At 40.7% G+C, this 25,276-nt stretch overlaps 2 protein-coding genes across 3 annotated transcripts in view; one reads left to right on the top strand and one right to left on the bottom strand.

The window, feature by feature from the left end:
* Nucleotides 1-25,276, bottom strand: part of adgrv1 (adhesion G protein-coupled receptor V1) — a 691,082-nt gene that overhangs the window by 115,556 nt on the left and 550,250 nt on the right. The window lies entirely within an intron of this gene.
* On the top strand, nucleotides 17,235-19,428 carry LOC135774505 (uncharacterized). The gene is made up of 3 exons (XM_065284637.2): nucleotides 17,235-17,860; nucleotides 18,504-18,689; nucleotides 18,901-19,428. The coding sequence occupies exons 1-3, from the start codon at nucleotides 17,515-17,517 to the stop codon at nucleotides 19,158-19,160; spliced, it is 792 nt and encodes a 263-aa protein (XP_065140709.1). The 5' UTR covers nucleotides 17,235-17,514; the 3' UTR covers nucleotides 19,161-19,428.

The following is a 25,276-nucleotide window of genomic DNA, read 5'->3' as shown; positions in this document are numbered from 1 at the left end:
AACTTAAAGGCCGTATTGCTATAAAGACATTAATAAATTTAGTCTGGGCCGTATTTTTTTTGTGTATATGTATAAGGTGGGAAAACAGTGGTCATCGATTCCTGTCATGAATCATCGTGGTCAAGCCTGAAGACAACTGTTTTGCATATAATTTTTTTTTGTCTGGTGATTTTGTGTTTTTTTGGTGTTTTTTTTCTTTCTTTCTTTTGTAGTAGTAGGATGGCAGACGAGGATATGGCAGTTCAGCTTAGGGCACTTACTGAGATGGTACAACAGCTCCAGGTAGAGAATGCAAAGCTCAAAGCAGAGGTAAGCCAGAGTGTGCCCCCTGAGCCTGCAGGCCTTCTCCCGAGAGAACAAAATCTCCCTCCTGCTAGTGATAGTGCAGTAGGTGCTGCTGCAGCAAGTCCTGCAGGAGCAATAGAGCGCTATGTTTATGTTCCACGTGAACGCAAGTGCCCTAGATTTTCTGGAAGATTGTCCCAGGACTCCTTGACAGTAGAGGATTGGGTTGAGGAGGCCCGACGCCATCTGTCTATGCGTCCAATGTTACATTCTGAACAGGTTTTGGCCATTTTTGATTTGTTAGATGGGGAGGCTAGGACAGAGGTTAGGTTTCGCCCAGTTTCTGAGAGAGATGACCCTGAGAAAATATTTAATATACTTATTAGTGTTTATGGGGGTTCCCAGTCTTACATTAGTCTTCAGAAACAGTTCTTCCAGCGACGACAACTTGAAGGTGAGTCCTTAAGGGAGTATTCTCACGCTCTTATGTCATTTATGGATGTGATTAAGCGCAAAGACCCCACATGCTTTGCTAACCCGGATATTGTTTTACGAGATCAGTTCATAGAATTCGTGAAAGATGGTATGCTCCGTCGCGAATTACGACGTCAGGTCAGACTTGATCCCACTCTGAGTTTTTTAGATGCTCGCCAGGAAGCATTGCGTTGGGTGGAGGAAGGTGAAAACCCATGTATACAGCGACCTCGTGCTCAGTCTTTTAGTATTACTAAGGTTACAGAACTAGCAGCTCACTCTAATGCTGTTTTTAGTAAGCCCACAGACGAGTTGACTGAAGTCAAAGAAAGTCTTCGTAAACAACAGGCACAGTTGGATGCTATTTTGAAGCGTTTGGATTCCTCTGTTCCCCAAGCTGGACCTCTTTTGTCACAAATGCCTCCAACCCCTAGGGTCGAGACTCGTGGTTCCCAGTATCGTTACCATCAAGATGGTAGGCCTATATGCTTGCGTTGTAACCAACCCGGCCACATTGCAAGATTTTGCAAAGTCGAACTTGGAGCAATACCAAGGGTAACTGTAAGCTCAAGACAGACCACACAGCCGTCGGAAAACTAGTGCCCCCCGACAGCACTGCCCATGCGTCGGGTGGGGAACCTTTGGGCATTCCCTCTGTTAATGAGCTTCAACTTTTAGGGAGGTGTCCAATAGTGCAGATTAAAATTGGTGGAGTGACATGTTTGCTAGACACGGGATCAATGGTGACTACGGTCACCCAAACATTTTTCGAACAGTATTTACAGCCATGCCTTCAGTCTCGGTTACAATCTTGTCAGTGGCTTAAGCTTAAAGCAGCTAATGGTCTTGATATTCCTTATCTGGGGTATTTAGAAGCAGACATAGACATACTAGGCAAAACGTTGCCTAAGATGGGCATCTTAGTTGTGAAGGATTCTGTTGACCCGGCCATTCAAGCAAGGAGAATGGTCCCCTCTGCTTGCTTAACAGTAGTCAGTGGGGTAGTGAGGGTACCAGTTATTAATGTGGGTAGTCAAGATCGCTGGCTTGGGCCAAAGACTATACTTGGAGAATTACATGTGGTCCAGTCACCCGCTTTGACAACATCGGTGCAGAACGAGGATGTAGAAGCAGTAGCACTTATTCAGGCGGTTGAGGTAGAGAGTACTTCTACATGTGATTTCTCACAGTGTACCTGGCCTGAGTTGACTTTTCAAGAAAACCAACAAGCTCAAGCATTACTGGAGAACTATTCCAATGTATTTAGTTATAGTGATGGAGATTTGGGTTGTACAGATTTGCTTCAGCATACTATTCCACTAGTGGATAATGTACCTGTGCGCCAACGATATCGCCGTCTTCCTCCCTCGCAATATGATCTGGTTAAGAGTCTTATTCGAGAGTTAGTGGACCGTGATGTAGCAAACCTAGCTGTAGTCCGTCAGCCTCACCTATTGTGGTGGTCCAAAAGAAAGATGGGTCTATTCGGTCTATGACTACGTCAACTTAATGCAAAAAAAAAAACAAAGAAAGCTTTTCCCTTGCCCCGAATAGAGGATACTTTGGACGCACTCAGTGGGGTTAGGTGGTTTAGTACATTGAAGTTGGAGTTGTTGGCCCTTAAATGGGTGATGACAGAAAAATTTAGAGAATATCTTCTTGGTAATACAGTAACAGTCTATACTGACAACAACCCACTGCGTTATCTTGGGTCTGCAAAATTTGGTTCAGTCGAACAACGGTGGGTTTCTCAACTTGCTTTGTTTAATTATGAGATCAAGTATCGCCCCGGTACTGCAAACCGTAATGCAGACGCACTTTCAAGGCTTCCATCATATTCTGCAGATCAGGCTGCAACTAATGTTTCTGGGGTTACGGTCCCCGAGTTAATGTTAATGCAGGAGATGCCGCTTGGGTTTGAGCCACAAGTGGTGGACTTGCTAACGTAGATAGATGCTGTTCCTATTCGTAGTAAGGCTGATCTGAGGGCATTGCAGGTAACTGATCCCTGTATCAAAGCTTTCCTACATTTTTGGGAAAATGGGCAGTACCCAGCGGCTGCTGAGCTGAGAAGGGTCCCAAGTAAAGTTCGGCAGTTGGTGAAGCAGTGGTCTCGGATACGAGAGGTGGAAGGGGTTTTGTACAGGACCGTTCAGATGCCACCGTCTAGGGAATTGGTATTGCAGCTGCTGTTACCGGAAGTGCTTCAGGTAGAAGTGCTCACGAGCCTCCATAATAATCACGGTCATCAGGGGGTAGAGCGTACTACAGATCTCATTCGCCAAAGGTGTTATTGGCCTAACATGTGGCGAGATGTAAAAAAATGGTGTATGGAATGCGAGCGTTGTATGGTGGCTAAGGCCTCACAGCCTAAGGTAAGAACTTTTGAAGTGTATTGTAAATTGGAGTGGCGTAGTCACTGACAGTTAGAGTCACTTATTTGGCTCTGTCACATATACATACATATATATATATATATATATATATATATACATACACATGTATATATATATATATATATATATATATATATATATATACATATACATATACATATACATATACATATACATAAAAGCTTTTTTTTACCATCTTATTCCTACTTATATAATATAACTTATTAGTTTTACATAGGAATACTTTACCGTGACGATTATTGAGCAGTACTACCACGTGAAACTATTTATCACTAATAAACACCCCGTGTTAGCATATAGCCCGCTAGCATCCACACGGTGGAGGCTGAAGCTAGCATTTTCTGATCTAATGGCGGATTCATCTGATATATGCTTTTCTGACCTATCCTCACCTGAGCGGGAAGCTGTGGAGGAGTTGTTTCCCGGTTTTAGCAGATCCAAGGCGAGGTACAGCGCCCACTTCACCCTGCCTTCCGACGTCCACAAGCGATCGAGGCGCGCAACAAACGAGCATTCCACGCGATGCAGCTTCACGGACCGTGAACGACATGAAAGCGATCGGGAAGCTGTGGAGGAACCGCTGCCCGGCCTTCGCAGATTCAGCAAGCCAAACATCACCCTGGCCCCAGACGTTCGCAGGCGACCGAGGCGTGTCACAACCGAACACCCCACGCGATGCAGCTCCGGGGACCGCGTTCGGGTAAACGAAGACGCCATCGCCCAGCATGAAAGCGGTAAGACTCCGCTTGTTATTGTAACATGTACTACTTGCCACATATATAGTTTAGCTTCTGCTGTTAGCATAGAGGGGTTTACATGCACTCAGTGTATTGAAGTATTAAGGTTAACTGAGAAGGTTGCTGAACTAGAATCGCGCATCCGAACGCTAGTTGAGGATAGCAAAACCGCTAATGTTACTGTCGCAAATAATCTATCGAGCGAAAAGACTAATGGCTCGGTTCCGACATCAGATGCTAATATAAATATTACAAATACTGTATCGAGCGCGCATAGTGTTTATCAAAATACACATGGCTCGGTTCCGTCATCAGAGTCAAGTCGGCGGTCAAACTGGGTGACTGTTAGGCGGCATAGTCATATAAGGCATCCTTCTAAGACCCATAACGTAACGACAATTTCTAACAGATTCGATCCCCTAAGGAGTATAGTTTAGCTATATGACCACATAAGCCCAATTCTGGCATCTTTACACTGGCTACCAGTTAAATATCGCATCCAATTTAAAATATCACTAATCACCTACAAAGCTTTAAATGGCTTAGTACCCTCATATCTTAGAGAATTACTATCAGAATACAATCCATCACGCACACTACGGTCGCAAAATTCTGGCCTATTGATTATCCCTAGACTATCAAAAGTGTCTAAAAGTGGAAGATCCTTTTCCTACTTAGCCCCTAAGCTCTGGAATGATTTACCAACCGATGTCCGAGAATCAGACACAGTCGATCATTTTAAATCTAGACTTAAAACTTTTCTCTTCAACAAAGCATTCGCATAATTTGTCTAGTAAAGGTTCTTAACTCGCAATAGTTATTTTCACGGAACAAAGCACTCACGGTCATAACACAGACCAACCAAATAAATAAATAAAAACCTTTTCTGCATGAACACTTAGAATGAATTGCATTAAATAGTTTGCCACCGTTTGCCACTGAACCTGCATTAACGACGACAGTGGGGCTTCCGGCCTTAGTCAAACGGTTTGGTATGTATGGTCGGGTTGCGATTTTGGTGCTTTCGTGTGTCTTGTGAATAGTATGCCATACAGACCCGTTTGCCACTGAACCTGCATTAACGACGACAGTGGGGCCTCCAGCCTTAGTCAAACGGGTTGGTATGTATGGTCGGGTTGCGTTTTTCGCGCTTTCGTGTGTCTTGTGAATAGTATGCCATACAGACCCGTTTGCCACTGAACCTGCATTAACGACGACAGTGGGGCCTCCAGCCTTAGTCAAACGGGTTGGTATGTATGGTCGGGTTGCGTTTTTCGCGCTTTCGTGTGTCTTGTGAATAGTATGCCATACATACCCGTTTGCCACTGAACCTGCATTAACGACGACAGTGGGGCCTCCAGCCTTAGTCAAACGGGTTGGCACGTATGGTCCGGTTGCGATTTTGGCGCTATCGTAAGTCTTATGAATAGTATGCCATACAGACCCGTTTGCCACTGAACCTGCATTAACGACGGCAGTGGGGCCTCCAGCCTTAGTCAAACGGGTTGGTATGTATGGTCGGGTTGCGTTTTTCGCGCTTTCGTGTGTCTTGTGAATAGTATGCCATACAGACCCGTTTGCCACTGAACCTGCATTAACGACGACAGTGGGGCTTCCGGCCTTAGTCAAACGGGTTAGCACGTATGGTCGGGTTGCGATGTTTTTGGCGTTTTCTCCTGGTCCTGTAAATGGTATACAATATAGACCCGTTTGCCACTGAACCTGCATTAACGACGACAGTGGGGCTTTAGGCCTTAGTCAAACGGGTCGTCAGGTTTCATTTTCTCTTAAAGATCGGAAGGTGACCCTTATTTACCATATATACCCTCGCATTGGGCCCCCAATTTGCTAAATCCTCAACTGTGGATAACATAATTATGCCGCAATATTTAGTCTGTCTGGAACTAAGCTGAGTTAAACCACATCACTGTGTGACACTTCATTACATATGAACGGCCGCTACGCTAATACGATTTTGTTTTTCTCTCCCTGTCTGGTCCTCGACCCGAGGACAACGAAACAAACAGACCCAGTCCCGGTAGATGTGAAAGTCGGCACACCTCTGATCTACTGGCCGTCCTTCAACGTTATGCCCAGCTGATACCTGACCAACAATCACCGGCAGAACCGCTTAATCTCCGCTAAATCTCCATTTCCGTTCTCCCAAGGGTTTTTCCCTCCTAGGACTTATTTTTCCTCGGATAAAAGCCCGGGTTTTTTTTTTCTCCTAGGGGGTTTTTCACCCCGGGGAGGCATCCTTTTTGGGCTTTACCTAGCTTCCTCTTCTATACGTTGCTTTAGTAAAACGTGCACTTATAATATTGAGTCATAGCCGCAGCAAATTTAACTGCTCATGCGATCATGTATTTTGTTGTGCTATCTGTCGTTTTTCTGTGCTTTTCACTGCTTCTATTTATGTAAAGCTGCTTTGAAACAATTGACTTTTGTGAAAAGCGCTATATAAATAAAATTGAATTGAATTGAATTGAATTGAATTGAAATTGAATTGAATTAAGCGGAGATTAGGCGGGTTTTGCCGGTGGTCATTGGTCAGGCATCAGCTGGGCATCACGTTGAAGGTCAGCCAGTAGATCAGAGGTGTGCCGACTTTCACATTTAAGGGAACTGGGTCTGTTTATCTCATTGTCCTCGGGGTCGAGGACGAGACATGAAGAAAGAAACAAAATCCTATTAGCGTAGGGGCCGTATATATGTATACCTATGTACACATACATATATACACACACACACATACACACACACATTCTGGTTTCCATGTTTTGTGGGGACATTCCATAGACGTAATGCATTTTATACCATACAAACTGTATATTCTATTCCCCTTACCTGCCCCATTCCCTAACCCCAACCATCACAAAAACCTTTCTTGTACCTTAGATTTTCAATAAACATCATCTTGTTTGATTTATAAGCTTGTTTCCTCATGGGGACCTCAAAATGTCCCCACAAGGTCACAAAAACACTGGTATTCCTATCTTTGTGGGGACAATTGGTCCCCACAACGTGATAATTACCAGGTACACACATATGTGTGTGTGTGTGTGTGTGTGTGTGTGTGTGTGTGTGTGTGTGTGTGTGTGTGTGTGTAAAAAATGTGTGTGTGTGTGTGTGTGTGTGTGTGTGTGTGTGTATGTGTATAAATTTGCTTATAACATACATACATACATACATACATGCATACATGCATGCATGCATGCATGCATGCATGCATGCATGCATGCATGCATGCATACATATATATACATACATTATATATATATATATATATATACATATACGAGAAGTTGTGGTTTAAAAGTGGATATTTTTTATTTTTCTTATCAAAAATGACAATCGTTTCGCTAGATAAGACCCTTATGCCTCGTTTGGGATCGTTTATAGTCCTTTGAAACTCTGTTGAAAAAAACTGTTAAGTGTTGAGTTAAGTATGTTGGGCTCTATTAAAGTCCATTAAAATGAGAAAAATCCTGCAATGTTTTCCTCAAAAAATATAATTTCTTCTCGACTGAACAAAGAAAGACATCAACGTTTTGGATGACAGGGTGGTGAGTAAATTATCTGGATTTTTCTTTTAAGAAAATTGAATATTCCTTTAACATCGAGCAAGTCTTGCAGTCTATTTTCTATAATTTCTGAACGCTTTAACTCTTTCACCGCCAGCGTTTTTAAAAAAAGTTGCCAGCCAGCGCCAGCGTTTTTCATGATTTTCACCAAAGTTTAATGCCTTCCAGAAAATGTTCATCTTTAAATATATAAACATACAATATACCAAATGAAAGAACAGACCCTCTGCTTTCAAACAAAAAAAAACCGTTTCATCCTACCTTCAGTGGTTCTTTTGTAATCAGCTTTTGAATATGGGTAGGTTTCTGCAAAAACACCACATTTTGAGCAAAAAGCAGAGATAATTCCATTTTTGTGACGGACTTTTCATAGAGATCCCATTCAGAGTGATCTTTAAAACAGACACGGACATGCAGCCGCTTGCCATAGGGCAATACTTCCGGGTTTAAAAAGTTGCGGGTGGATAATATCGGTATTGCGGAAAGACGGAAAATCTCGTCATTGGCGGGGAAGCGTTTTCTCTTAATTGACGAGATATCTCGTCAATGGCGGTGAAAGAGTTAAAAACGAAACCAAAAAGTAAAAGAAGACGCATCTTTGATTCAGATTATGGATTTGGAAAGCTCTCAGGAAACGTGCAGATAAAGATTGAGATGTTTAATGACCATTTATAGCAGTGGTTCTTAAGGTTATTCCTGGAGGCCCACTGCCCTGCACATTTTGTAAGTCTCTTTTGTCTGACAGACTCAGTTCAGTTCATGGAGATCTCTTCTAATGAGCTGATGATTTGAATCAGGTGTGTTAAATAAGGGAGACATACAAAATGTGCAGGGCAGTGGGCCTCCAGGAATAACGTTAAGAACCACTGATTTAGAGCATTGGATTTGACCGTTAGGGTCACTTGCTGCGTCTCAATTCATCCAGCTGTGGGTCAAACAGAAATTATGTGTTGCGTTAATCATGCGTTAATAAAATTAGTGCCGTTAAAATGAATTTGCGTTAACGCGTTATTAACGCATTAATTTTGACAGCCCTAATACAAATATACACACATCTATACCCACCGAGCTTCATTGAAATCCGGTCGAGCAAGGGAGTAAAGGGGAGACAGTACTCTCTTACTCGCCACCCTCCTCCTCAGAAACCTCAGGAGGAGAGTCGAGCAAGTGATAACATTATGCCATACATACCTTTCAATCACTCCTCTGCGCTTGGCAATTAATAGCCCAATTCGGGGTTTTATTAGTCTAGTTTTAGAGTTTTTGCCTTGTATTGTGGATTGTATGTGCACAAAGTAGCGTTCTATTCTTATATGTAGCCTTTTCTGTTTTAAACGTGACATTTGTTTTTGAAAGTTTATGCCCAACTCATGGTTTGCTCCACATATGTAAACGAGTAAGGAGAAATTAAACATATTTCTTAAGAGTATTAATAACATTTACCATGCTTTTAAGTGTTGACGAAAATGAGGATTTAGTTTATTTATTTATTAGGTTGTACAAACTAGCTATTGTGAGATGAGTACCATTACTCGCCTTACTAAAACAAATTATGTGAATGCCTTGTTAAAGAGAAACGTTTTAAGTCTAGATTTAAAGGTATCTACTATGTCTGATTCTCGACAACGGTTGGTAAATCATTCCAGAGCTTAGGGGCTAAGTAGGAAAAGGATCTGCCACCTTTAGACACTTTTGATATTTTAGGGATAATTAAGAGAACAAAATTTTGCGACCACCGTGCAACGTGATGGGTTGTATTCTTATAGTAATTCTCTAAGATATGAGGCTGCTAGGCCATTTAAGGCTTTGTAGGTGATTAGTGATATTTTAAATTGTATGCGATATTTAACTGGTAGCCAGTGTTTAAAAATGCCAGAATTGGACTTATGTGGTCATACTTCTTAGATCTAGTAAGCACTCTTGCAGAAGCGTTTTGAACTAGCTGAAGCTTTTTTACCTGATTTGCATGGCATCCTCCGAGTAACGAGTTACAATAGTCTATTCTAGAGGTCATAAAAGCATGGATAAGCTTCTCTGCATCTGATGCAGACAACATATGGCGTATTTTTGAGATTTTCTAAGATGGAAGAATGCTGTGCGGCAGACATTGGAGATATGGCTTTCAAAGGATAAATTGCTGTCGAACATCACGCCTAAGTTCTTAACCATGGAGGTTGGCACCACAGTGCAGCCATCTATGGGCAACTTGTAATCGGATCTTGGGTGCTGTTGCTATTTTCCCGGCGGGAGAAATAACTCTTGCGCCAATCGCAAAGCAATAAGGGGTTGGTCTGAAGTAGGTTCATTATTCATAGGTGTGGTTTGGGCGTAACCTCAAATAAACCAATCAGAACGCTATCCAACATTCCCTTTAAACGCAAGGGCGCAAGTTCCATGGCGGATTGCTATTATTATGACGGATTTACCAGGCGCACACCACGAGCGGTTCACAGCCGAGGAGACCGACGTTCTTGTAAGAGCAGTCAAAGACAGAGAAGTTGTTTTGTATGGGGATGGGAGAAACCTGCCCAAATCAGCGTAGGTTAAACAGGCGTGGGAGGAAATAGCCAAAATTGTCTCATCAGCTGGCATCCCCAGGACGTTGCGCCAAGCACTACAATGATGTCAGGAGACGGGGGAATCCCAAGCTTGCCAGCATAAATCGGGCACACCGTGTAACGGGAGGTGGATCTGCCTCTACACAGGACCTTACACCAGCAGAGGACATTGCTGCGTCCACCCTCACCGCTGAAAGTGTTGAAGGCGGTTTGGGGGCTTTGAAATCGGACCCAAGAAACGCAAGCAGTCCAACCCCAAAGTACACTTACAAATCCAGTTCACATACATTAAGGTTTCTTATGAAAACATTTTAATTATTATTTACATAAAATAAACATAATACAGCCACACAACAAACTTATGAAAATATTTTAATCGTTATTTGCATGAGAATTTTTTAAAGCAGCCACACAATAAAAAAAAACTATCACCACAATGCTCACCACAATGATTTCCCTTATCTCATGTGTTAATATTTTTTATTGTAACAATTTATGATTTGCAAAAATAACTGTTGCATCTGTGTAGATTACAAAAGCAAAGTGTGTGCGCGTTGTGCACGCTATACATTATGGTCAAGCATGCGCCCTTAAAATAGCATAATGAACCACGAGCAACGCGCCACTGACTTTAGACTAGTTTTTTTTGGTCAGTGGCGCAATTGTTTTTTGAACCTGGAAAATAGCACCAGGGATGGTTTGCGCCGGAACACGCCTCCTTTTTTGCGCTGAACCGCCCAGGGAGCGCAAGTTCATTCCCTAGTTTGCCGACGTGCGTCTGTGGAGGGTAGAGGTGTCATGATTCTCCATTATTTATTATTATTATTATTATAGTTTAACATTAACATGCACATTGCACAACTCCCATGGGCGTTTGTGGGCTTCACTTAACACGAGAGCTTGTGGAGAGAGGATTCCTTTTTGCACGCACATGGACTTAATGCACATGAACTTAATGCGCGTTTCTTGGACTCATAGCATCTGAAATAAATCCAGCATCATAAGCATCTGCGCTTCTCTCTGTCTCACGTGCACGTGCACATGCTCTCGCATCTGTCCGAAGTCTAAACATAAACTAAAGTAGTAATCCTTATGTATTTGTTCAGTTTCATGCGAGCTGAGGCAAACTATCCATTTTGTTTAAAATATAACCCGCTGCATCTTTGCGCCTCCCTCACTCTCGAACACGTGCAGAGTGCTGCGCTCTGTCCAAAGTCAGATCACTAGGTAGTAATCCTGTTTATGATATGCATTTCAAGGAGTTGTAGCATCCCTCATGTTTAAAATATGATCGCGTTCCGCTGGACAGATGTTTTTAAAGGCATCTCTGAGAGTTTTTTTCCCTCGCTTGGCAAGCCGACCGGACGTGACATGGGGGCGTGGCAGCATCGACGATCCCATTTTTTTGTTCGAAGTTCGAAGCTGTGACTTAATTTCGATGGATTTCGATTTAAAATCTAAATCGTGACACCCTTAGTGGAGGGAAAACCCGCTATGCGCCGGTGCAAAATACAAATGATACATGCGTCACTGACAAAGTCAATTGCGCTGGTTGCAAGATAGGGCCCATTATGTTTGTGGCGATTCAGTTCAATAATAAGTATCTCTGTCTTATTGGAGTTTAGCATGAGAAAGGTATGTGCCATCCAGTCACTAATATGCAGTCTGTTAGCTTAGAAAACTGGTGTGTTTCGCAGGGATGTGAGGAGATGTAAAGCTGGGTCTCATCCGCATAGCAATGAAAACATATGTTATGTTTCCTGATAATATCTCCTAGAGGTAACATATATTACGAGAACAGGATAGGACCTAAAACTGATCCCTGCGGTACGCCTTATGTGACCAGGGAGTGATATGACTCCTCCTCATTTACATAAACAAAGTGAGAGCGATTGGTTAGATATGCCTGACCACAGATGCCAACTCTACCTCTAACTTTGTGCTTCTATAATTTCTTTCCATTTTTCTAGCTACCTTTTTAAGTGCTGCAGTGTGATGGTCATACCATGGAGCTGGCGATTTTTTCTTTGATTTTCTTTTCAAATGGGTGCAACGGCATCCAGTGTGTTAGAACAGACATTGTTCAGGATTTCTATTACAATATCTAGATCGTCACGGTTTTCTACTACATGTTTAATTTGGGACAGGTCTGGAAGAGTGCTAATAAAGCTGTCTTTAGTGGTGGAAATTATTGTTCTGGCTAGTCGATAGCATGTTGTGGATCGAGCGATCCTACCTAGAAGTACAGTGTATGACACAAGGCAATGGTCAGAAACTGCATCGCTCTGAGGTGATATTTCGATGTCATTAATATTGAGCCCGAGTGACAAAATTAAGTCTAATGTGTGCTTACGAGTATGCGTGGGCCCTGTCACATTTTGTCGAATATTGAGAGAATTCAGAACATCCATAAATGCTAATCCTAATGTATCTTTTGTTTATCAACGTGGATATTAAAGTCACCAACGATAAGAGCGTTATCTACAGTGACTACAAGGTCAGACAGGAAATCTGCTATTTCTTTAAGGGAATCTGCGTTGTGGGCCGGAGGTCTATAGATTCTAGCTAAGGCAAAAGAAAGCTGTTTGTTGTTAAGATCAGTTATTTTCATATTTAACCCTCTGGGGTCCGACCATTTTGGGACACTGTCAGAGGTTCTGAAATGCTCTTACATTTGGTGTTTTTTTCAGTTGCTTTAAAACATAATAATGGCAAGTGTCTCTTACCACTGTGTTCAGCACAAACTGGGCTAAAATATTACATGAGCTACATGTATGTACATGTTTGTATTTTTGAGAGAAAAATTTTTTATGCATAGTTTTTAAAAAAGCAACAATTTTAAGTCACTGATATAAGTCCACAAAACCCATACTAAACATGTTTTAACAAGACTTTCCTAAACAGAATCTAGTAGTCTAGAGTTTTTTCTTTAAAATGATTAGATTAGATTAGATTAGATCAGCCTTTATTTGTCTCACAAGTGAGAAATTTCAGCATTTACAGCAGAAAGCAAAAGAGAAAAAGTATACATATTATATAGTACAATATATTAAACATGAGATACCACAATAAAAATAATTAAAAAATATAAATACTTTATACCTACAAAATTACGACTATAAAAACCAGTGCATTCATCATATTTACATAAATGGCTTGCTTTCCAGTCCACTTAATCACAGATTCTATGTAATAAATTCATGATCAACAGTTCTGGTTATAGAGTCTCACGGCTGCAGGGAGAAAAGATCTCCTGAATCTCTCGGTCACACAGCGTGGATGTATCAGTCTGCCACTAAAAGAGCTACTCAGAGATGTTAAAGTCCCATGAAGGGGGTGGGACGAGGTCTTTTGTATGGATGACAGTTTAGCTCTCCCCCTCCTCTCTCCCACCACCTCAACTAGCTCAAGTGGACAACCTATCACAGAACTTGCCTTCTTGATCAGTCTATTTAGCCTCTTCCTATCAGACGCTGTAATACTGGAACTCCAGCATACCACACCAAAAAAGATGGCTGATGCCACAACAGAATCATAAAAAGTCTTGAGAAGTGGACTTTGAACTCCAAAAGACTTTAGTCTCTTGAGCAGGTACAGTCTCTTCTGGCCCCTCTTATAGAGGGCATTAACGGTGTCAGAACAATTTAATTTATATGTGAAAATCATCCTGCCTACTCATTCACATAAACCAATATATTGATTTCGAAATTGTAAGACACTTTTTGTTTAGAGGGGCCGTATGCGAGAAGGATTGATTGACAGCTAGCAAACAAAGGCTTGCATAATGAGCTGCATAATGAGCTGCATAATGAGGCAGGAGGGAACTACAGTAAAGAATGTGAGGACAGATGTATACATGTTTGTTTGGGGTTTATTAAGAAGTTAACAATATAATCAAAATAGAAATGAAGGTCAGTAGGACATTTTCAGTTTATTTTGGAAACGAACCCTATTCAAAAACTTAACTTGTATAAGAAACTGATAAAGAACAGAGCTGTAAACTTCATGTGGCTCATGTTACCATATAACTTTATGTCCAAGAAGTGTGAATATGTTTTTCCACTTCATAGTTTTGTACTGATGAGAGGGATGCAGACCTGTAAGAGAGTTATAAACAGCTGTTAGCATAAATTGTCCACAGAAATACCCTTACATACATAACTGATGGGTAAATGATAGCACTACATTCAGATAAACTATCATGTACATAAACTAAATTAGTATCTCAGATAAACATCTGCAATGATTAGTTGTTTTCAGATGACTGTTCTCAGATGCCCATCCCCTTATCGTCTAGCTTCTGTTTAAACGTGTTTCTGTAAGCGAGTATGAACTTTAAAAACACATCGCATATGGCGTCCATGTGCGCAAGCTCGCGTCTCCGTGTAAGCAACGCGGAGCTCATAATAAAATGGTGTCGCGTGTAAAGCGCAATGTATGGAATGCGTTGCATGTAAACAATATCATATTACAGCAGATCCCCCAGTGCAGCATTACTCAAAGTTGCCATGAAGGATACGAAAGTGAATAACTGTGTCTAACACTGTACAGCATGTAACAATGAAATCCGCCATTACGTGATCACGCGTACTCGTTTGTAAACAATGCGAAAGATTTTCAATCCGAAGCGTGCAGTCTGCTGAGGTTGCTTATGTAGGCTGAACTGCACAAGCCATAACATATTACATGATAGCAAATATAAATGAAGACAAATGACTTACAGTTTCTTCAGGAATATATCCTCCTCCATTGTGTCTTCCATTGTTCTTCTTCTTAGGTAACGTTAAAGATAAACGCTTCTCTTCCTCAATGTCCAGACATAAATTAAGATATTCCTCACGTGTGTTTATAAAGTTTATAATCCAAACATGCGGTAAAGTCTTTATAGGTGCAATTTGTAAGATATTTGCAGTAAAATGTCCAAAAACCACTAGGCCAGTGTTATATATTTTGTCCAGCTGATTACTATCAATATCTGTAAAGTTTTCAACTACTTGTAAATCGTGAGAAAATTTCCATTCAAAACATTGTTACGGGGCAGTGCAGTCTCATGTCAATGACGTTAATATCCATGTGACCCTTTGTCACCTCCTTTACTGACGTAAACCACATGACAACACTGGTCGAGTTCGAAAAAATAAAATGGCGGCCAAGGAACCGACTGGAACACAAATTTAGTGTAAATAAACGTATATTTTCACTTTTTACACATTTTAATTGCATTTCTAGCGAGAAATTAGTATTGTAGTTTTCAAATATGTGATTAGTTATCACAAAGGCGCTCTCTGTTCATATTTCAAACACGCTGCCTTTGAAGTGCGTCGGAAAGCCTTTCTCGGAGCTGCCTTCATGCCTCCGAAGTCATGGCCTCATGAGGCAACAAGTCACTGCCTTGAGTTTTCGGACGCAGCGAGCCAGTGTCCTGGACAAGTGCGGCACTATGCGATAGCGCCTGTCAGGCTACGCGCTTGCTTATGAACTTATGGATAACTCTTTACCGTTTACCGCTGGTTGTGTCAGTTCCTGTTAGCGTACGGGCCAACCAAACGACCCAAGAAGAGTTTGGAACAAAACGAGAGAGGATCAATTTGTTGTTGCATTATCTGGATGGAGAGAGCTTCACGACAACATTTAAGTAGACCAATATTCTGATCCTGCTTGTGTTTTACGCGATGGGTGAGTTGTTTTGATTCGTAACCCTTCAAAAACCGTATGCTATTATATTGATCACAACATTAGTGTGTAGATTGTAATCAGCGCATCTTCCCGCGGATGATATGCACATCAAAGGTATTGTACAGCAATATAAATGGTCATTTTAAGACACTTCACAATAAGATTTGTACTGTCAATACATTATGTGAAAAATCATTGTAGATTGTAAATTGAAAACTTACGCGTCTGATTGATGGCCATCAGTGGTTGAGTTAAAGACTACAAATCCCATAATTCCACGCTGCTTCAGAGCGTCAGTAAACAACATCATTGTTATTGTTTGATCTGGCGCCATCTAGCGGCGAAAATAATAAAAAACTGCCTCTTTAAATCTGATAAAACTTTACGCTTTGTTTATGATTGTTGGAACTGCTCGTCTCTTCATAAACATGTCAACAGCCTGTGGGCGTGACCGCATTAGAGATAATGAGCTCAGCCAGGAAAAACGGTACTCTCTTTACTTCAATGCAGATTATATAAACAGGAAATATTTGTTTTTGATTATAATTAGCTTGTTTAAAAGTAGACATTTCAGGCTTTCTTTTGACATGTGTATCATGTTTGTGTGACGAGTATTCGTGGAGTTTCAACTGATTTTTGTAACGTGATTTGAGAGACAGCTGGCGGAGACAGAAATGTCTGAATCCACACCCTGTTTATTTTCTTTATTTGACAAAAACACAAAGATCTATTGTTATTGTGAATGTACACTAATTAAAGAGGACCCTTCAGAGTTTCAAATGCAAACACGTAAGTGTTTGATTATTAATGATGGAGTATTTTAAGTTGATTCTGCTATGATAAGGAGAAAACACGTCAAAACGCGTCCCCGCGTTTTTGGATCCCTGGCGGTTAACATCATTATTTCAAATGATTTCAATTTTAGTTCAGATTTATGGTTTACTTTAAAAATGTTGTTGTATATTGTAGCGACACCACAGATAGTGTGTACATGTAACGTCCAGAAATAGACAAAAGTACGGGTTAAATAGTACAGAGATGAAAATCGTATAAAACAATATAGAGTAGGAAATTAAGATCAATGCCCTTACAGTCATTAAAAATGATATCAGCGTTTCAATTTGTCCAATAGGATTTCCCCTCTCCCCTTTAATCGGGGTTCGTGTTTATACTATTAGTCTTGTGGGGTGGATTCGTTTAAACTAATGTAGTCGTCTGCTTTAAGCCAGTTTCTGTTAAACAGAGTGCATCTAAGTTTTGGTCTGTAATTATTTCATTAACAATAGGTTCTTTATTGGTAAGCGATCTAATGTTAAGAAGGCCGAATTTTAACATTTGAGTTTCATCTGTTAATTTATTGTTTTCTAATTTTATGTTAATCAGATTTGTACCAGATGTAGCAAGCGGTGCTATGTATTTGTTTGTTCGGGGGAACATATGGCGCTTTTCCATTGCATAGTACCCCACGGTTTAGTTTAGTTTGGGTCGGGTCAGCTTACTTTTGGGAGCTTTTCCATTGGGATCACTTCGTAGTACCCGATACTTTTTTTAGTACCACCTCGGTTGGGGTTCCAAGCGACCCGAGCTGATACCAAAACGTGACGCGAAAACACAGTAGATCACTGATTGGTCTAACGAGAATCGTCACAACACGCGTCACTACCAGCGTCATTGGATTCGCGACACAAAACACCAAACCCGCTAGATTTGAAAATAGTTGCTACCAGCTACCGCACAGTGTATGTGATTAGTGAACGGTAGAATAAACAAAAAGGAAAAGAAAATGGCTATTTCGTGGTCAAATGAGGAGGTGCAGACTTTCCTCTCGCTGATTGCAGAGGAGCGGATCCAGCGAGAGCTTGATGGGTCTGTGCGGAATGAAAAAGTTTTTCAAGAAGTCGCGCAGCTCATGGCCGCACAGGGCTATAATCGCACCTACAAACAATGTAGGGAAAAGTTAAAGAAGATGAAAAGCGACTACCGAGCCATAAAGGACCACAATGGCAGGAGTGGGGCGAATAGAAGAGTCTGGAAGTGGTTTGATTTAATGGATGGTATATATGGAAGTAGACCGGCGAGCAATGGGAGAGAAGGTGCCCTCGACACGGCCGAAAACACGCAGGAGGATGGTACGTTGTTTCAACTTGTATATCACCCTTTAAAGTTTAGCAATGTTTTGTAATAATACTTTTTTAACTCCATGCGTATGCAATTGTACTTAAATCATCATGCCGATAACAATAGCTTATTGCATTACAAAGAATAACGCAAGGTAGTAACTAGCAAACAGCTAACGTTAGCAGTAGCGCTATTGTTTATGGGAAGCGAGGTTAAGGGTTTTTGTGAACTGTATAACTTCTCACCCGTAAAAGTTTCACAATACAAAAGTAATTTTTTGCGTGTATTCTTATTCAAGTCACCACTTTTACGAAATGAAACATGGTTTTACTACAGTTAAAACCAACAAACATACTGTAGTAAAACCATGGTTACTGTAGTAAAACCATGTTTACCATAAAATAAGCGTGGTTTCCCAAAATCAATTTAAACCATGGTTACTGTTGTAAAACCATGGTCTTGCTTATAGTAATCAATACACACAAAAAAACATGGTTATTTAATACAACAATAACTTATGGCAGTACAATAGTCTCAATAGGTAACAGCTAACGTTAGCAGTAGAACTATTGTATATGGTCAATAATGTTGATCAGTTGTTGCTAGTTTGTTTTCTGCATAACAATCTTTATTAACCTCCTTTTTTTGTTTCAGATTCATTGTCTACGATTGATGCATCATCTATTTTTTCTCAACATGATGCATCATTGTCACAGATTGACCTGGCACCGCAGACACCAGCACGACCGCAGACACCAGCACGACCACAGACACCAGCTCGACCACCGACACCATCAACCTCCGGCAGCAACGTTATGACCCCGGTGCCTGTTGTCACAGGTGTGCAATATACTCACGTATACTAATCATATATTCAAGCCTACACGATGCTGTATATCACGCTGTACATACTTTTCTGATGTTTCCGTATATTACCTTAATTAAATGTAATGATATTTTGCTTTTTGGTTTTCTGTAAAAAGTAGGGCATACATGTTGTTTGGTAAAGTAGCATTCAACTAAGTTCTACGATTTTTTTGTTGTGTTACAGGAAAGAGGAAACGAGGCAATCAACATCAGGACCATCTCTCTGTTTTAAGAGAGATGCAGGCTGCTGATATAAGGCAGCAAGAACTAAACCGTGAACAATTGCAGGTGGCACTTGATGATGCCCGGCAAGCAAGGGAAGAGGAGACAGCCTTGAGGAGGGAGGAGCTTAGTCAAACGGCGTCCTTTAATCAGGCTTTCCTTGGTATTATGGGGATGCTTGTACAGGCAATGACTGGTCGTAGAGAACCAAACTCTACATAAAAACTATTTAATTTTTTTTGGCTTTATTTAAATTTTGGTATTTATATATGCCAATGTATATATGTCAGCTACACCTTCACAAAAAACAGTTTGATGTTTACACACATTTTCAATATAAGGCCGAGTTGTATAGTGCATACATTTTTGCACCAAGTGTTTTTAAACTTTTTGTGTTTGTTTATTTACATATGTATCCATTTATTTGTCACAACATTTGCACCCTACAGTTTGATGTGTACCCTTTTATCTCTATAACTTCCTGTTTTAATAAATCAACACTTTCAAACAAGTTCTTGATTTAAATTTGTTATTGCTGAATATTTTACATTGCCTACAATTGGATTATTATAAAGAAAAATTTCAAAATGATAGAGGCAGACAAAACCATTTTTAAAGATGGTAGACATTTATTGACAATACACATGGCTGTAAAGATAACAAAATAAAAGTTAACTATTCAAGTAACGCAAAAGACCTTGACGTACATCCCTGCCCTCCTCCTCTGCAGCCTGTGGCACCGCCACCACTGGCTCTGCTGCTGAAGGTGTGTCCCATGCACTTTCATAGGCCTCTCCATGACTTTCACACAGGTTATGTAAAGCACAACAAGTCAGCACCATAGATTTTACAAGGTTGACTGCACAGTCATTTCTTTTCATGAGACAGCGCCACCTTCCCTTTAATCTACCAAAAGCATTTTCAACCACCACACGAGCTCTGCAGATTTTCATATTGTACACCTGCTGTTCCACAGTTAGCCGTCCAGTGTCAGTGAATTGTTTTAGGAGCCAGTTCTGTAAGGGATAGGCAGAGTCACCTAGGATGTAATAGCCTACATTCACACCACCAATGGTTCTCGTGTAAGCTGGCATGAGGTTTCCCCGACTTGCCAACTCCCATAGCGTGGACAATCTCAAAACCCGAGCATCATGCATGCTTCCAGGCAGTCCTGTGAAAACATTCCAGAAAAGTCCTTTACCATCCACAAGACCTTGAAGGATAATGGAGTGCCAGCCTTTACGGTTGAAATAGTCACAGTGATACTCTTCTGGTGCTATGATGGGTATGTGTGATCCATCTATAGCACCAATACACTGTGGGAGACCCCATCTGTTCTCAATGTAAGCAGCCATTTCTTTAAACTTTTCCGGGTCTGGTAGACGAATTTGTTCTGGTACCAACAACGTCTCTGCTGCAGCACAGAACTCTTGAACACATCGACAAACTGTTGTTATGCTTACTCCAAAAAGATGTCCAACACTTCTGTACTCGGAGCCCGTTGCAAGCTTCCACAGTGCGATGGCTATTCTCTTCCTTGGAGATACACACACGCGGAAGTTTGTGTCATTTCTACTTATCGCTGGACGCAGTTTGTTGCACAAGTAGACAAACGTTTCTTCAGACATTCTGAAATTCTCCAGCCACTGACTGTTTGTGAAACCTGGAACAATCACATCCCACCACTCAGAAGCTCGGTCAAATGCCCAAACAGATGGCCTGAGGCGTCGTCTTTGCAAAAAATCAGAGATCTGTAATACACAAGATACGTATTTTAATGTGTAATATTGGCAAATAAGTTTAATACATGTTTTGTAACAGTATCAGTCTGATTACGACCATAAACAAATTCGAAATTAGCTTACCTTTGCGCGCCGTTGAGCACACCTTCTGTTGTACTGTGCGTTTTTTTGTACAAGTTCAAAAACTTTCTTGTACTTCTTGGCTGTATTTTCTTTTGCTGCCATCAGCCTCCTTTGAAACAAACTTCGTTGTGTTGAAGTAAAAAACATCCACATCCCGAGAATAAAGAAAAACATTCCTTCGATATGCTCCATTGCTCGTCGTTTGTGTTTGTAGTAGCCGCGCTTCGTTTGTGTTTGTATGAGTCGCGTTTACGATGATGTCACGGCAATATAGGGCGGCGCATATACACGACAAATCTAAACACCTCCCACTCGGAAGCGACACAAAAAACTCAATGGAAAAGCAAACCACGCCAAAGTGAGGTGAGCTGACCCGACCCAAACTAAACTAAACCGTGGGGTACTATGCAATGGAAAAGCGCCAATATACAGTTGAGATGTGTTGATATTCTGGTAAGATAGACTCTAAGTGGTGGGATATAAGTGATCTTGACATATCACGGCAGCTAACAGATGGACGTTAAGCTGATCCGTCTGTTTCCTGACCTGTGCCCTGGATAGTCAGACTGTATTAGAAGTAAGACTATTGGTCAGATTTCTGGAGAGAATAGCACTTCCTCCCTGAGACGGATGGAGGCCATCTCTCTTTAGCAGGTCAGGTCTCCCCCAAAAATGCTTCCAATTGTCTATAAACCCTAAATTATGCTGAGGGCACCATTTTGACATCCATTCGTGAAGAGACACTAATCTACTGTAAGTTTCATCCCCCTGGTAGGCGGGGAGGGGACCAGAGCATATTCCATTGTCGGACATTGTTTTAGCAATTTCACACATCTCTTTAATATTATCTTTGGTGATCTCCGACTGGCGGAGTCTGGTGTCATTCGTGCCGGCGTGAATAACAATTTTAGTAAACTTACGCTTAGCATTAGCCAGCACTTTAAGTTTGGATCTAATGTCTGACGATCTGGCTCCCGGTATACAGTCAACTATGGTGGCTGGTGCTTCAATGTTCACGTTCCTGAGTATAGAATCTCCAACAACCAAGGCACTTTTAACAGACGTCTCAGCCGGTGTATTGCTTAGAATATCGAATCTGTTAGAAATTACCAGGGGGGTCTTGGGTGGGCACCGGATAAGACTGTGCCGCTTTATAGTCACCAAGTTAGTCGGCCGCCTTGACTCAGGTGCCGGAACCGAGCTATGTGTATTACGCTTAACACTAGGCGCACCCAAAACAGTGTTTGTAACATAAGCATTAGCATGTCCCTCTGGTGTGAGTTTTTTTAAAACGGCAATTTTTAATGGACTTGTTTGAGTTTTTATGGCGACAAGTCAAGCTTTACACAGTCCGACAGTCAGTATCTTTCTCATTCAACACATTGTAAGTTAATTGAACAAACCATAATAAACATATAAAACTATTACATGTATTGAGTATTGTTTTTGTTTTATGAAAATATTATTACATCGCTTCTTTCGCACTAGAATGAGACATGAGCTTATGAAATTATTTGCTTATTTAAAAATTATTTGCTTTTTATTTAAAACATAACAAAAGTACGTGCAAACACTAAGGACCAATATAAACATAAACTAAGCAGATTATGTCCTGTAATGAAATTGCATTTTTGTAATAATATATAGTAGCAAAATAAATAAATCAGCTAAATCAGCATATTTTTAACAGCATAATATTAGTTTTTAAACAATTGTTTTATTTTTTACTGGCAGTGTCTATGAAAGGTTTTACTGGATCGATGTGTGAATACAGATCATGGGTGCACGTGCACCCGATACACATTCAGCTCTTCTGTGTGTATTGTGTGGTTAAAACAAATGTTTTGTAAAGATTTACTGCATTTGTATCAGCTATTATGGCAACACCTTACTGCTCAAATTATTCCGGTCTTCCACTCGTGTCCATCGCAATAGACTAGTATTAGCTTTACTGTCACAACAGAAGTCTTGTACAAAAGATCTCAAAGATGGCGGCGCCCACATTTACGTCAAAAATAAGATGGATAATGCCAGGGTGTTCTGGTTGGTTGCCAGACCACTGGTATGTATAAGCTTATAGAGGGAAAGCACGTGACATCACCTTCGGTGAAAGTGACCAGTAGCACCTCACTGCAGATCACGACATCCAGGGGGCAGGGTTGGATTTAAATCCAGGGGCGGAGCTGGATCCCGATCCAGATATTCCATTGGTCGACAGTTTTACCACAAGACACGTCATACACGTGTTGGTGCATTACCATTTCCGCATTAAGTCGTAACTAAATTAAGTTATTATTTTGACATAAAAACTAACTTTACTTATGACTACAATAAAAGTAGTGCCTTTAGGGTGAAAGTTTTTTGCTATAATGTTTTGGAGTAAAACATTTCGGGTAAGCCTACTATGAGTAATCTTACCACATGCAGTTTAAGACCTATTAATGGATACAGTACAAATATGCATACTTATTAAAATATATAGGCTATGGCATGTTATCTAGAAATTAATAAATTGAATGTTTATGGACTTTGAACTTGTTTTAACGCGTCTTTGCTTACAGCCATTAACAGGTTTCCCTCGTAGATGGTTTACTTTTTTAAATTTGCTAATAAAAGATATCAAATAAATTTGTTTTTATATTTACTCATATAGGAATAGCTGTGTCATAAGTGGGATAATGTACAAATAAATCCCTTCAGTGATATCAAACTGTCGGGAACGTGTCCGTACCTCTCCTTACACCTAACTGTGATACTTTCTAAATTATGAATCTTTCTCAACTATATTATTAATCAAACGTACACTTAAATTGATAAGAGCAAACGTTGGCGACCACAGGTTGCAACTAATTGCGGGCTGCAACAACGCAAATATACTGGTTTATTTGGCGGAACAAAGTATATAAAGTGGGAGGAGTTGGATCTAGATCCAACCCCACCCCCTGGATGTTGTGTTCCGCAGTGAGGACCATCTCAAAGTGACTGCGGTTACGCCCAATGAGTGGCAAAAAGTCTGAGTGACAGCATTAGCATAGTGTGAAAAACGCATCTAAAATGGGAAAAGTAATTGTGTGATCGACTGTGCTAACAGATTCAACAAAAATTTGAAGCGGTCTTTTTCCAGACTGCAAAAAACACTCAAAGGAGAAGTAAATAAGTAGCAGTAGCCATATGTCAGGTATGTAAAATTTTGGGATAAAAAATCTTATAAAAATACACCAATGAATACTCCAGTTCTGTGTAATTGCAAAGTTTTGTCATTGAGCCTTCATTAAAAAACATCCATCATGATGAACCTTGTGTTCTACAAAGATGGGATGGTTTAATAGTGTTGGGTAAAAAAAACATATATGTCAGTAAAAGCAATGTCTGTCTATACGCCACTGTCCACAGACTACTGGTTGTTTGACAAGTCGTTAGGGTCACTGTTAAGGCTAACTGAATTCAATTTAAGCTGATAATAGTCAGTTTTACTGGTGTTTTCTCTGCAGCTGCTATGAAAGCCAGCCATTTTGTTGAATGTTTTGCCACTCAACAGGGTCAGCTCCAGCGTGGTCATGTGGAAAATTACGTCCTTGCATACCCTCTATTGCTGTGCAGTTGTTAGGTTGCTCTTGGTGGTTGCTTGTGTGTTCTCTTATTTTGCCAGTCAAAAAAGCAAACCCCAGTATAATGAGGAGTCTCTATCAAACAGTGCTAAATTTGATTAATAATTGTCTAATACTAGGGGTGTCACGATTCTCCAAATCCTCGATTCGATTACATTTTCGATTCTAAGGTCACGATTCGATCCGATTCTCGATTTTTACTTTTATTTTTTTTAAGACAAAAATGATATGCCATTATTTATTATTATTATAGTTTAACATTAACATGCACATTGCACAACTCCCATGGGGGTTTGTGGGCTTCACTTAACACGAGAGCTTGTGGAGAGAGGATTCCTTTTTGCACGCACATGGACTTAATGCAAATGAACTTAATGCGCGTTTCTTGGACTCATAGCATCTGAAATAAATCCAGCATCATAAGCATCTGCGCTTCTCTCTGTCTCACGTGCACGTGCACATGCTCTCGCATCTGTCCGAAGTCTAAACATAAACTAAAGTAGTAATCCTTATGTATTTGTTCAGTTTAATGCGTTTCATGCGAGCTGAGGCAAACTATCCATTTTGTTTAAAATATAACCCACTGCATCTTTGCGCCTCCCTCACTCTCGCGCACGTGCAGAGTGCTGCGCTCTGTCCAAAGTCAGATCACTAGGTAGTAATCCTGTTTATGATATGCATTTCAAGGAGTTGTAGCATTCCTCGTGTTTAAAATATGATCGCGTTCCGCTGGACAGATGTTTTTAAAGGCATCTCTGAGAGTTTTTTCCCTCGCTTGGCAAGCCGACCGGACGTGACATGGGGGCGTGGCAGCATCGACGATCCCATTTTTTAATTCGAAGTTTGAAGCTGTGACTTAATTTCG

Source organism: Paramisgurnus dabryanus, chromosome 5 (assembly GCF_030506205.2).
Source record: "Paramisgurnus dabryanus chromosome 5, PD_genome_1.1, whole genome shotgun sequence".
Taxonomy (NCBI): Eukaryota; Metazoa; Chordata; class Actinopteri; order Cypriniformes; family Cobitidae; genus Paramisgurnus; species Paramisgurnus dabryanus.
The sequence above is the reverse complement of the archived record's forward strand: the minus strand, read 5'-3'. Positions and strand labels throughout refer to the sequence as shown.

Excerpts from the sequence above, each read along its gene's own strand:
- LOC135774505 (XM_065284637.2), top strand. The coding sequence starts at position 17,515 with ATGGCTATTTCGTGGTCAAATGAGGAGGTGCAGACTTTCCTCTCGCTG. Across the intron at positions 17,861-18,503 it reads CGAAAACACGCAGGAGGATG|ATTCATTGTCTACGATTGAT; the intron begins GTACGTTGTTTC and ends TTTTTGTTTCAG. Across the intron at positions 18,690-18,900 it reads CCCGGTGCCTGTTGTCACAG|GAAAGAGGAAACGAGGCAAT; the intron begins GTGTGCAATATA and ends GTTGTGTTACAG.